Raw genomic sequence first — 15,367 nt, 5'->3', positions numbered from 1 at the left:
CCCTGTCCAATAAACATGACCATAAAACGTACATTGCTACTGTTGCACAAATTGCGTCTATAGAACTTGCATGCATGTCCACAAACTTATGCTTTTTTAGCACTGAGCAGTTTCATGATTGAGAACTAAAAGGATCAACCAATCGAATATCCTCCATGCTGTTTTCCTGTTTGAATACATGGATTCCGGTTGCTTTAATGATTGAATTCTCTAACACACCTGCATATGTAACCTCCACACGGTTCCATTCCTTTTCTAAAGGCACTTCAAACAGATTATTATCGAAATGTAACACTTGTAGATAAAAGAGATACGTATGATCTAATTTCAACATCCTCACCAATTCATTGTCACAATGATAAAAATCGTTGCCATTGATAAACACCATGGGTCTAACATCAAAATTCATGTCCACAGGTGCAATAAGAATACAAAGAACTTTGGGAGGAAACCTTTTCCGAAACCAGAAAGAACGTGAAGGTCCCTTGCTTTGGTGATCGAACCACTTTGGAATACTTGCTCCTGGAAACCAAAACTTGGTTTTTCCAGTCTCGTGCATTTCTTGTTAGTCATGATTCATAAGTTTACCAACATTAAGTACATGACAGTTTGGAATTTGGATTTTTAATTTGGTCAGCGTTAGAGCTTTTCTTAAAATTAAAAAAGATTAAATGCGTGTCTAGAAATATTATTTTTAGATAATTCATATTTTTTAAAGTTTTTTATATTAAAAATGATAAAACAATGTGTATTTTTAGAAATAAATTAAATAAAATACATATTAACATTTTAAAATTATTATTTAATTTAATTTTTTTCTTAAACTTTGAAGAAAAATAAGGGGTTATTTTTATAAAATAAATCAAATCAATAAGTACTTTTAATATTTTTAAAGGTATATGTTGATGATTAGAAGAAAAAATGAGTACATTCTTGACCAAACAAGTTAAATTGCTCACTTAATTTCTTAATTTTTTGTTTGCTTATTCATATTTTAAGTCTTTGCTGGTAGAGTGCTGAGAAAAGTAAAATTTACTTCTATTGATATTCGTGAAAATTAGTCTCATATAGCTTTTGATTATGAAAATAGTTTGTTTTTCAAAATTATTTTCCCTTATAAAGTAAAAAGAAGAAGATAAAAACAAAGAATTGAATTTAATATAATCAAGTTAGTTTAAATGACGAGTAAACATGCATTAGTCAATTCTTTTTTAACGTTGATACTTGAGTTTATAGAAACTCATTAATTTTTTTAAAAAAAAACTCATTAAATACTTTATTATAAGGAAGGAATTTTCTATATAAAATGAAATTATTATTATCAAAAACTGTTTTAAATATAGAATTTATAAAGATTCTATTTGTAATTACAAAAATTCTTACTTAAAATTTATACAAGAGGTTATTCATCATTATTCTTAATCATGAAAATTACATTCCTACAAATATTATGCTCGGAAATATTGTTGTCATAGACATGTTTGGTTGGAATTTAGTAAATGTAAAAAAATTAAAATTTATTTAATTAAAAAATTAAAAAGAAAAAGAAACAAAGAAATATAGTAAAATGTAATGAAAATAGATAATTATTATAGAAAATAACTTCAATTTCCGTAAGAATATCATGTACTGGTTCCTTCTCACTGGAATAAAGTTTTCTTGAAATATAAAGATATAATATTCTTGAATGTAATATACCCAAAAATAAATTCTTATGAACTTCTAATATATATATATATATATATATATATATATATATATATATATATATATATATATATTTCTATCCTAGTATTTAAAAAATAAAATAAAGAACAACGTGAAATAAACGCCCATAGTTGTTAAGAAGCTTGTTCAGTCCCCATCTTAGACGCTACGTGGCATATGTTACCAAACACTAATTATAACGCGGACACATCCTATTAAAGTAGATTGCATTGTGCGAAGGAAATTCTTATATAAGAGTTGTACGTCACTTTAAATTAGCTAAAACCAATTTTATTATTATTATTATTAAACCAATTATCTAATAAATTATTATATTAACCTCTATAATCTTTTCTTTTACTAAAAAAATTATAACAACCTATTATTTTCTTCTACTAAAATATATATTTAAATAATTATTAGACAGTTTTAGAATATTACAGATCTTCTTTGAACCATTAATAGTTTCCTTTAATTAAAATACATTGTTCGTCAAAGATATTATCTTTGAAACTAGTCACTGTTTCATGTGCTACTATGACAAACACTGGAAATAAATTGATTCAAATGATTTATTGTGAACGTCCTGACAATGAAAAATATTTTTTTTGTTAGTCAAGCCAAATGAGTAATAATTTGTTTGATGGCATAGAGAAATAGCACGTACATCTGGTTTTTCTCACTTCAATATTCAAATGCAGGTTAATCATGGGGCACTCTACATCAATGGTGTTGCTCAGCAGGAAGATTTCATAGCAGAGCCACCAGCATACACAATGCAATTAACTGTGAGATCCTTGTTAATTGTTATGATCCTTTTTCATTCAATAATTATGACGTGAATTATTCTTTTTTGTCTAAACCACTCGTATATTCCATTGGAGGTAATCCTGTTTGAGCCGTAATCTAATTGTGTACCCAGGACTCGAACCTAGTTAAGCCGGAACAATCCCACACCAGTTTATCCACGTGCTTGTGGTATTCTAGCTCAACAAACAAAAAAAATTGATCCATATATGAGTTGAGCCCAAGCTTCAGATTTTTAAGCAAGGCAAACTCAAGCTTTAGATTTGGTTCATTTAAACAAGGGAGCCAATGTTGAACAACATCTTTCTTTTAGGAGTCAAGTTTGAACTTCAAGTGCTTAGCTTGTCTCAATTTGCATACGGCCCTAATTGCTAGGATAAATGGCTTTGCTTAATAGCCAACTGTGCTCCTTTCACTTTGTGCACCATTCCAATAGATAATGTGAAAGCTCCATTTTATCTTATTAAGGATTGCCCCTTTACCTTCACCCGTTCTGTCCATCTCTTTTATGGTTCTTTGAATTCAAATGACATGTTTAATTCTTTACTTTTTTGTTTATTGATTCATAATTTTCTATTCCTCATATTACTTGTATCCTTGCAGCATGTGCCCAATGGTCATGTTTATGTGTTGGGGGATAATCGTAACAATAGTTATGATTCCCATGTTTGGTAAGTAACTACTGTTATATGTTACTGAATACTAACTTCCATTTTTCCTTTTCCATTAATTTTAATCTTCTGGGAGAGGCGTTATTTTCTGAATGTTTTGATGTATAATATGATTGATCTGTTTAAATCAGTGTCTCTGTTTAGTTTTGATATATAAAGTGAAATAAGAAAATATGGTTTTATAAAAGCACTTGTTGTAATGTGAAGCATTAATCTCTATTCCGTGTGCTTATCTTAATATAAAAGCACTTGTTGTAATTATTATCTTTTAGTACCCTTCTTCATCTTGAACCTTACCGTCTCTGATGATGAATAGGGGACCACTTCCTATAAAGAACATAGTTGGAAGATATGTCACGTGCTATCTAGACCAAGAAACGTTTGACACAAATATCATTGAGATGTATTGAAGGAACTGGTGTTCTTTTTCTATGGTCTGACCAGTGGAACGGCATACTAGGCCATGTGATTTCCATGAAGAGTTCTCTCCAGCTGTTCCATAAATGATGCACATCTTTTGGTCACTCTTTATGGGATTGGATTCTCATATGCACGTAGTGAGGCTTCCCTTGTTCAGAGCATGAAATGAATTTACCGAAAAAATGTGATGTGATTTCTCTGGGTTCATTGTTAGTTGAGCATCAGATGCATGTCATTTGCCAATAAATATTCGTGTTAGATTCTTGAATAAACTCTTTTTTTAGTAGATTCTAGGTAAATTTTATAAACTCTAATTAGATTCGGTAGACTCTCGAGTTTACTACCGAGTCAACCAGTTAACAAGTTAAAAAAATTAGATCAAAATGTAAGTCATTTTGAATTATTTTTTGTTTGTTTAGCATTTAAGATACATTCATTCGTCTGATATTCTCAGATACAAAATTCTTACATTTAATATTATGAAACCCTTGTTCTCCAATAACATTATCCTTGATGAGAATGATCTACCACTACGGTAACGTTTGCAAATTATTATTTAGGAATGATATATTATTATTAGACTTAGTTATTTAAATATTCTGATAATGATTTATTGTGTTGTTTTATAATATTATTGAAATGTTTAATTAGTATATGATTTGTAAATATATTGTTATTATTTTATATGAAGTAGACTCTTACGAGTCTACAAGTTGATATAAAATTTTTTCGCTTCTATTTAAACTTTCGAGTTAGATAACCTAATTTAATAATATAGATATCTGAGTTTCTTCATCGGTATTTGTAATATCTTGAATAAGTTGCGATGAAAGAAATGCCTGAAAACTGAGAAACAAATATCTTGTTCGTGCTTTGGTCAATTTGTAAGTCCTGTTTCTCACGTGGCAAAAGCAGGAGGCAGCGTCCTGGTTGCTTCCCACCATAATGGCTTTTACCATGTTTTAGATCACTAAGCTTGATATCTTTCCTATCAATTCTTTTGTCAATTTCCCTCCATTTGTTACATTTTGTGTTCTTTCTCATTGCATGATTTTGCTACCAAAAACTAGAGGACAACTTGAAATAAAAAAACTGTTGAGACGTTGGCTACTCTAAAAAATTGAAGGACAAAAAAAGAAAAATAAAAAAATTTAGGGACTAAAATGACAATTTTAATTAGCAACAATAAATCCATTTTTTTTGTCATTACATAAATATTAAACCAATAATTTTATATTTAAACTATTTTAATGTTCAGGCAAGAATTTTCATAAAAAGCAATACCATTCTCAACCTCATGCATAATCCTTTGAGCTGTAAAAATCCGAAAATTAAAGTTGTTAGAATCGATTTAACAAAAATAATAAATTAAATATTTGTCAAAATATTTTTTACAAATAATTAATTCAAACAAAGTAAGTTGAAGCATTAAGTAACTGTCTTAAATACTTGGAAGAAAAATTTTATCAGTTATAATTATCTTGTTCAACTCGAATAATAAAATTGTTTTTAAGAGAGAAAAAAAATAGTCGTGATTTCAACCGTGTGTATATATATATATATATATATATATATATATATATATATATATATATATATATATATATATATATATAGTTGTAAGATATTTATCCTAGGAATCTGACAGTTTTTGCAACATCAAGTATAAAAACTCAGTCTCTGTGTTTGCCCTTTCCATAGAATGCATTTGGACCATCTGTCAACAACATTCTTTCTTTACGACTGAAGGTGGCTTTAACAATTAACATGACAGGGTCACAAGACGCACAACCATCTAACCTATGCAAGTTGCTATCTTAAAGACAGTAAGTATATTGCTGGAAAATGCGAATAGAATTGTAGTACATGTTTCTCACACAAGTCTCATAATTCACGTGCTTAAGATAAACATATTTGACAGGTGTCTCAATAATCTCATTACTCATTAGCATTATTTACTTCTTTGGTTAGTAGCAGTGTTCATGTGGTTTTACATGCAAGTACTCCGTTAGTTTCTTTTAAATTCAGATTGCCTTTCAGCCAATAGTTAAAGACTATTATTATTCTCTCCGGATATTAAGAGTGAGAGTCCTCCATTAGTCCATTATTCCCTCCAAGCACTCACCCTTCCTCCACTACTCATCGTTTGAATGGGTGAAAACTGACATGAGAAGAGATTGCCGACAGAAAATGTGGAGAAGAAAATAAATGGTGAGACCATAAAAGTTTTCCTCCATTATGTGAAAGATACAACATCAAAAGATTGAATAATCACTTTAGTCTTTGGAAGACATTATCAAGTTAGTCTTTCAAACTAGTCAAATATCAAATAAGTTTCAAAAATGTCAAATAAGTTTGTAAACTTAACTATTTATTATTATTTTATTCCTAACATATATGTTAATATTATGTGATTTTTTTTAAAAAAAAATTGACAATGTGATTATTGATTTACGCTTTTAGGTTTTTTTTAAAATTTCCTTTGATTCAAACACTAATGTGACAATGCTTTTTCAATTTTAAGAATTAGAGTGAGTGTTTGATCATAAGAAAAGGGAGGAAAAGTTTATATATATATATATATATATATATATATATATATATATATATATATATATATATTATAAACTATTGGTATCTTTTACCGGAGACTATCATACTTTAAATATGCTTAGCTATTTTTTATTTTTTATTTTAGGCAAACAAGTATTGCTACGTACCAAACTTAGCATGAGGCATGTCCAAGTTGGTAATAAGGAAATATCCAAATTACAACAGAAAAGAAGTATTCTGTTCTACTAAAATGGAGAAGAAGGACAAAGCATGATATCAACTTCCAGTAAATGAAAAAAAAAGCATCAAATACATGGAATCAAGCAAAAATCTAATGTTATTTCAACCAGAGTCAAAATCCAATATATCCCAAATCAACAAAAATCAAGCAGCATATTACTTGGAATACAAGACACTCTGTAGTAATGCACCATAGTGACATAGTGCAGGCCGAAATGAGTTAAGTCTATAAATCTCCTCTGGTTTTGTATAGGACATGGATCACACTTCTGGAAAAGATATTGGAATACAGTGTAAGGTGAAGTTTTACACATTGAGTAGAAAAGTTGAGTATTATATAAGTGAGAAGAAAACTCGTAAATCTGAATCCTAAAAATTTTGGATTAAAGTGTGATATCAAATTTTTTTATGAAATTACTCATGATTCATTGGTATAAATCTCTTGATATTTACTCCGTCTTTATTCACTTAAAAAAATGACTCAATCACATCAAGTCAAACTATTTGTATATTATTTCCTGTCTAAGTTCAAATCAATTACATCATAGTTGTCAATGTGAACGATTTTTTTTACCACTCACTTCATTGGGCATCATTAATTGGAACTGTGAAAGATGTTCAATGCCAAATGGAATATACTAGAAGTCCCATCAGAGAATTATTCTACTAGAATTGGGGAGTGGGGTGGTCAATATTATTTTAAGAAGGACAACAATTATTACTTATCATCATTTGTAAAGAAGTGTTAAAGTAATCCTTTTTAATTTTTCAACAACTCATCGCTGTTATTATTTTTCCAGTAAATTAACATGTAGTATAAAGGGTTAAATACCTTTTCTATAAAAAAGATTATATTTGTTATTTTACAAAGATTATATTTCTTTTTAGTCTCTTATTTATAAAAATATGTTATATATGATTTTTATTTTCATAAACAAGCGATAAAAAGAGACAATGTTTTTTGTAAAGGACAATAACTGTATGTGATACATTTTTTTTTTTATAAATGATCGATCAAAATAAGACAACTTATTAACAATATCACCTTTTCTTACATGAAAATTAAGAAGAGATAAGCTATCTTTTAGTGAGAATCTACTTTTTTAATTTTTTTTTTATAAATCTCCGTGAATCCTTTTGAGTTTTTTCTTTTAATGTCCAAATTATCCTTAATAAAGTGAGAAGAGCATAACTTTTTAAATAACTTAGAAATAACTCTCAAATGACGTTAATATAGTTTTAAGTTTAACAATTATTACATTAAATATCTTTTCATTAAGATCATTCTATGATTATACTAGCCACTCTTAGACTAAAATAGTCTAACATCAAACATCAATTACTACGTGTTATTATAATAAGGTTATCATCTTTTGTTATGAGTTTCTCCTAAAAAATAATTTTTCTCTTACGGTGGTTTTTCCTTTCCTCCAAAGGATAAGTTCAAATTCCTTTTACTTTGCTTGAATCTCATTCCTCAATTTAGTGGCAACAACACTTTCATTTGAACCGTGGAATGTGGCTGGAGGTTCCACCCAATTCAAACCTAAATAATATCAATAATGTTAGTGTAACATTATCAAATAAAAAAAAAAATCAACCTTGCATTGGCCTTATGCATCTTATAATTTTTTCTCCCTAATTTTACTTTTGACCAAAAAACTTCAATAATTAAGGTTAGTTCTCTCCACCACAATAATATCACATACTTAAAGAATAGACAAATGCAGAAATAAATTTCACATTACCAGTTCTTACGTATTATGCTATTTACCTAGCGAGAAGAATCTCATCCCCCTACCCACCCCCAACAAAAGTTCAAACTCTAACATCACAAAGGGTGGGAACTAGTCCCTTACATAAGAGTTTTTGATAATATACTACCAACAACGTGCAAAATGCATGGAGAGAAAAAAAAAAGAAGAAGAAGAAGAAGAGTTTGATCATTGTAATTATCACTATGTTTGGGGAAAAAAAACCCAGCACTTTTACATTGGTATAAATTATACGGCAATTAAGATGTATACACTATATTTTCGAGAGTTAATTTATAACTAACTTTATTTTATTTAAATATTAAAATATCCAAATAAAAATACTAAAACTCACTAGTTATTAAAATTTTCGGTATGTATAAATCATCCCAACTATATAATATGTTATCTTACAAAAGAACATCTTAGATGCTTTTATACTACTGCTATTTTAAAGGTTTCGAGTATGCTTGTTTGTTGAGGGCGACCATACCTGTGTCCTTCCAAGTTTCGAAAGGTTTGTGATCCTATTTGAAGTTATATATTTACTCATAAGAACTATTTTAAATACGAAACTTAAGATAGTATATTGAATTTAAGTTTTTTTAGATATATACGACTTATTTGATTGAGTTTTTTCCCTACGTAAAGTTGTTTTTAAATTAACTGATTTTTGTTCGAATTATATATTATTAATATATTTTTTCATTTTGAAAGATTGAAAAATATCCAAAAAAATTAATTAATAGCATTTGATATTAATGTGTTACTTTTATCCAAATTGAAAAGCACTTAAAATTGATTAAGATGTATATAAATTTATGAAAATTAAATCATTAGCTTTTAAAAATCTCCAAACACTTGAAAAAAAATCCAAAATTTTACTTAAATTATAAATTTTAATTTGAGAACACAAAATTAGTTTTAAAAATATAACATAATCAAAATAGGTCCCAATAACTAGAAGTTATTAGGATCAGTACACTGGTGAAAGATTTGAATAGTTAATACAAAGTTATAGGTTTAAACCTTATTGTCCTCATTCTATACCACAGTAAGAATTAAGTTAGATACTACATATTAATAACAATATTTAACAATTTAAAGTTACTTTCATCATAATTAATTCTATTAAACTCTAAATTAGAAAAGACACAACATTAATAGTAAAGTGTATTTTGTAAGGAGACAAGTCATTCTCTCTAAATGTAAATTTATTTTATATAATTTTTTAGATTCAGTGGTGAGTTTTGTAAGAGATAAGCTAACAATATTACTCATAACATTATCTTTTGTTATTGTCCATGTATTTGAGCATGTTTTAAATTGTATTCTTTATCCTATTTTAAATGAAATGGTGCAACTCTGTTTTCTGTAAGGAAAAAAAAAAGGCACAGTACGTTGATTACACTCCATTGACTTGAGAAATCAGCGAAGCTAATTAAAGTAAAAGCATTAATACAAATGGGATTTTTGTTCTTGCATGTAAAAACAGTAAACCACCCAATAGCGTCTTATCAATTTTTATATATATATATATATATATAGTTTAAAAAATAACTTAAAGTAGTGAAACAGATATTCTTCCCCAAAGCAAGGGCCTTCATTGTACCATATAGCATCCCTCTTCCCTTAAATGTAAAACGCAGAAACTTATGATATTGGAGATAATTTGTTGGGTTTGGAATACAAAACTGACTTGTTGACAGGGTTCCACTTATATGGCTAGTGCACACTCCATAATAGTAGTACATTATATATATATATATATATATATATATATATATATATATATATATATATATATCATCAATTCCATCATAACTTAAAGTCTTTCATCTTCAGTAACCGCAATAATTAATAAAGCAAAACCAAAATTGACTTAAATGATTCTACGCATAACTTCTTACAAAAATGATTCTACACCGTGAAAACAAGGCCCGTTTCATTAATTTATTGCAGTTAATTGTCCCCCGGTCATTGTGGAATAACATTGCGCCGGAGAAGAAGATTTGTTTCTCTTCTTTTTGTAACGATAGATCTTCTTTTCATTATTTTTTTTTAATCTTCAATTTATATATAATGGATGAGGATTCGATTGTATGCAAAAAAAAAAAAAAAAAATTCGTAAAAACTAAAGATAAATATTAGAGATAAAGTAGCTCATACATTTTGTTTAACCAGCTGGGATAGACTCCTAGATCCATTCTGCGTCATTTAAAAACAAATGTAAAAATTATATATAGCCCTTAAAAGCAATTTCTTTTATGATAAAAAATTGAAGGAAAAAAACTCGTGCTATTTTTAGCATTGTATTATTAATTGTAAACCTCAGGGGATCCAATTCCGTTGAAGAGTCGCCAAGAGAATGTAGCGAATGACCTTTATATTATTTTCTTGTTGATCAGGGACAGCAAAATCTAAGAATAATAGTTAAGATGCAACTTGTCTTCTGGAATTATTTTATTGGAGAGTCTGGTGCCAAAAATGCTTTTAGTGTGACATTTTGGCTATTATTAAAATTACTAATAATACAGGGAACCTAATTCTGTTTCATTTCGGGTGGATGAGAGGCACTGAATAGTAGAATTTTTTTTGTTCTAAGGTGCTCCTTTAAAGAGATAGATTATGATATTGCACGGAATGAAACTCCGAGTATGAGTTCCGCTATATATACAATGTGGACTTATTAATTTCAAGCGAGGCACAACAGCTACTCCAGCTCTTTTGCCTTATTTGTTGCATCATAGTAAAAGAAAGAAAGCCTCCAAGACAAGGTATAAAGTCAAGGTTTCAAATATTTTGTTTCTAATTAGCTAATGGCTTGGTGTTCTTAGCATTTGGAAGAAATTTTTCCTTAACAACGTCGTCTTTAATTTTAATTTTAACATTAAAAGATAGACTTATTTATCTTTTTTAGTTTCACTGTTTATTTATTTATTTATTTTGTTTCACTATTAATTAAAAGTTCGATCTTAGATCATGAGAATAAATATTATGTATTACACGAATAATAAAATAATTAAAATAATTTGTAATTGGATGATAATATAATTACACGATCTTAGATAGACATTAAACTCTTCTCTGTTATTCTTAAAAGAGTCTCAATGTAGTACCTTAGGTACAATTTTGCTATAAAGTAATTAAGAGAAACAGGGGAAAATAATGCTATTAAAAATAACAAAAAAAAGTACTCCTATTCATTTAGAAAAGAACAAGGTTTTCTTAATCTAGCGGATGAAAGCAAAGCAGAGGAGTTACCTGTCATAAATGTTGAAGAATCTAAATGAATCCTATTGATTCCATATTCATGTTTGCCAGCTATTTTGGAAAAATCAGCTACGTTTAGCTGGGAAAGATGGTTAAAAATAGTTAGACAGTGAGCGACCCAAAAAATGAAATGTGACGAGTATTTGAGTGGGAAAATAAGTTAGTGACCAAAAAATTACCTGTGGGTAGTCAAGGCAGTCTAAAACTGCAGAAGGTGCTAACACAGACGCATTGCGAGGTGTAGGGTCGTTGACATCCTATCACTCTTTCAACTTCATAACTCTCTTCTACCTCCATTGCCAAAACAATTATGATGTTGAATGTAGATATAACAATTTATACAATATTTTATATAACAACATTTTATGTATTTATTTTTATTTACCAAAATGCCAAAACCATTATTCTAGTAGTGTGATCAATTCCTTGACATCTCAATATCTCATCACTTCTTGGAGCTCACTGCATCACGTGGATTTCTCCTGCCCCATTACCCAAAAAAACCCAAAGTAAATGTGTAATTCTAACACCATCCACACTCTCCCATCAGTTATATATCCCCCACACCATCTTTCTTCGTTGCATAAACAGACACTCTTCAGTTCAAATCTTCTGAAATGGAAGAGTATCCATCCGACTCCAACGCTTAAGCACACACCCTCTTCGTCTCTCTTCCTCACTCTTTGACTCCCAAGATCACCATTTTTGCCTGATAATACACTATTTGTTTGAGTCTTGATTATACTCTGCAGTTTGCACAATCTTTGAGATTTTACTCATTGGTTTGTTGTTCTGTCTGATAACAAAGATGGTTGAGATGGATGGCGTTGGCAGCAAGTATCATCAACAAACACTTAACTTCTCCATCGACATTCATCAACAAGGAATCTCTAAATGTTTCGACGACGATGGTCGCCCCAAACGAACCGGTATTAAAAGCAAGCTTCATATTATTTTTGGCCTTTTTGTTGTGTTTCTAATTCCTCTCATACACATATTATGATGTGTTTGAGATGTACAGGGACGGTGTGGACTGCAAGTGCACACATAATAACTGCAGTGATTGGGTCTGGGGTGCTGTCTCTGGCTTGGGCTATAGCTCAGCTTGGATGGATTGCTGGTCCTATTGTCATGGTTCTCTTTTCTGCCATCACTTACTACACTTCCACTCTTCTCTCTGATTGTTATCGTACTGGTGATCCTGTAACTGGCAAGAGAAACTACACTTACATGGACGCTATTCAGTCTAACTTTGGTAAAATTCACCCACCTAACTCACTCAATTAAACTCTCTTTCTTGCAGAATTTTAATCTTGGTTATGTGGTTGTGCTTCTTCAGGTGGAAATGGCTTTAAGGTCAAGCTGTGTGGGCTAGTTCAGTACATTAACCTTTTCGGAGTCGCCATTGGTTACACTATAGCGGCTTCCACTAGCATGATGTAAGTTTCGGATTGTAGTGATCTTGAAATGTCTAGTTAATTACTATCCAAGGAAAAAAAATTTAGTATAATTGGGCTGTTTTTGGCTTGTATATCAAACAGGGCAATTGAAAGATCTAATTGTTACCACAAGAGTGGAGGGAAAGATCCATGTCATATGAACAGTAACATGTACATGATTTCATTTGGTATAGTGGAAATTATTTTCTCACAAATTCCGGGCTTCGATCAATTGTGGTGGCTCTCCATTGTAGCTGCTGTCATGTCCTTCACATACTCCACTATTGGGCTAGGCCTTGGTATTGGAAAAGTTATTGGTATGAATTCATGCTATTCACATGTCCATCATGATGATATTTGTTCATCTTCAATCACTGGTAAGAAATCTGACTTGAATTAACCATATAACAGAAAATAGAGGAGTCGGGGGAAGCCTAACCGGGATAACAATTGGTACCGTGACACAAACTGAAAAAGTTTGGAGAACCATGCAAGCTCTTGGTGACATAGCCTTTGCCTATTCATACTCCCTCATCCTTGTAGAAATTCAGGTATAATTTATTTTGCTAAATTATATGAGACTCAGGTTTAATTTAATTTCTGAAACTTTTGTTTATAACCGTGTCAATGGTGTCCTGTGATCCATGTAGCTCACCTAATTAGATAAGAATTTGTTGTTGTTGTTTGTTGGTTTGTATATGAGACTCGGACTTTATTTTATTCTTATTAAAAAGTGAAAAAGAATTTGAGGTCTGAAATATTGTAAAATGTGATGAAACAGGACACAGTGAAATCCCCTCCATCAGAGTCAAAAACAATGAAGAAGGCTAGTTTCATCAGTGTTGCAGTAACCAGCATTTTCTACATGCTTTGTGGTTGCTTTGGTTATGCTGCTTTTGGAGATGCAAGCCCTGGAAACCTTCTCACTGGCTTTGGTTTCTACAACCCATATTGGCTCCTTGACATAGCTAATGCTGCCATAGTGATCCACCTTGTTGGTTCATACCAAGTTTACTGCCAGCCCCTCTTCGCCTTCGTTGAGAAACACGCGGCGCGTATGCTCCCAGATAGTGATTTTGTGAACAAAGAAATTGAAATTCCAATCCCTGGTTTCCATTCCTACAAGGTCAACCTCTTCAGATTGGTTTGGAGGACAATATATGTAATGGTGAGCACTGTAATATCAATGCTCCTCCCATTCTTCAATGACATAGGGGGACTTCTTGGAGCATTTGGATTTTGGCCCCTTACTGTGTATTTCCCAGTGGAGATGTACATTAATCAAAAGAGAATACCAAAATGGAGCACAAAGTGGATCTGCCTCCAAATACTTAGCATGGCTTGCCTTTTGATGACTATAGGAGCTGCAGCTGGCTCTATTGCTGGGATTGCCATTGATCTTCAAACTTACAAGCCTTTCAAAACCAACTATTGATTAAACTATGATTGCCATTTATAGAGATTTCAGAAACAAAATTTAACTTCTTGGTCATGTTCATATGAAGCCAAGGATGTATGGTTGTCTTGTTTGTTTATGGCCTAGCAGCCCTATATGTGTTCCACTTCTTTCTACTGTATCTGTTACTCTCTAACTCTTTCTTCAACCTAATTCAAAATGGAAGAAGGGAAGTAAAACAATAAAAGCATACATTCTTGGTTTTAAATATTAGAAAAACTTAACTAACTTTATTTCTTTTAACGATATCATCTCTAAAATATTCTTCATCTAATTAAGATTTTAATTTTAATAATTCTTTTCTATTTCTAATACTAAGTATTAAAGATAAGTTAAGAAAAATTGTAATTCTTAATTAATATTGATATAATTAAATTTTTTAATTAACATGAATCTTTTATTTCTTTATATTTAAGACAAGAGGAAATATAAATCTACAGTAATTATAATCACATTTTCATTTTTTCTTCTTTCTTTACTTTTATTTAATTTTTCATCTTTTTTTTTTCATTTTAATAATATTATCGATTACATCTACTATTTATTTATTTTACTTATCTTTCTCTTTACTCTATCTATCAGATTATGCATTACATCAATCATTTAAAGGGTTGTATATTAAACTTTTTCCATAAACCCAGTTTGCGTTATTTTTCCTATTATTAATTTTGTGTGTGCGTCTACATTAGCAGCAACAGGATTTTGGAAAGAAATATTTACTGTTAAAGTAAATCTGATAGTATAATTTTTTTTACAATCACAATCCATATTCATTAAACTTGTATTAAATAATATTATAATTGATATTTTATTTAATATATTTTTCATAAAATAGTAAGATTATTCTAACATTTTTTTCTAATCATGCATATAAAATATATAATTTTCTCCCAATACAATTTATTTATTCTATATTTAAAGGTTAGACAAAAAATTAAATTCAGATTAAGAAACACAAGAACACTACTAATTATATCAACTGTGATTATTGGTATAGTATTATAACACTGTTCTTCCTAAAATGGCAAAAGTGCAAAACCATTATTT

The 15,367-nt window shown here is 29.9% G+C and overlaps 1 protein-coding gene across 2 annotated transcripts; it reads left to right on the top strand.

Moving 5' to 3' along the window:
• Positions 1-10,834: 10,834 nt before the first annotated feature.
• On the top strand, positions 10,835-14,510 carry LOC114410391 (amino acid permease 3-like). Of its 2 annotated transcripts, XM_028374325.1 has the most exons (7): positions 10,835-10,929; positions 12,234-12,354; positions 12,447-12,680; positions 12,765-12,864; positions 12,967-13,181; positions 13,276-13,415; positions 13,646-14,510. In XM_028374325.1, exons 2-7 carry the CDS (start codon positions 12,234-12,236, stop codon positions 14,297-14,299), a joined length of 1,464 nt encoding a protein of 487 aa, XP_028230126.1. In that variant the 5' UTR covers positions 10,835-10,929; the 3' UTR covers positions 14,300-14,510. The 2 variants fall into 2 exon arrangements, with proteins under 2 accessions (XP_028230126.1, XP_028230127.1); XM_028374326.1 differs by lacking the exon at positions 10,835-10,929 and having other exon boundaries at positions 11,859-12,354.
• Positions 14,511-15,367: the final 857 nt, after the last annotated feature.

Source organism: Glycine soja, chromosome 4 (genome assembly GCF_004193775.1).
Source record: "Glycine soja cultivar W05 chromosome 4, ASM419377v2, whole genome shotgun sequence".
In the NCBI taxonomy this organism is placed as follows: domain Eukaryota; kingdom Viridiplantae; phylum Streptophyta; class Magnoliopsida; order Fabales; family Fabaceae; genus Glycine; species Glycine soja.
The sequence above is the reverse complement of the archived record's forward strand: the minus strand, read 5'-3'. Positions and strand labels throughout refer to the sequence as shown.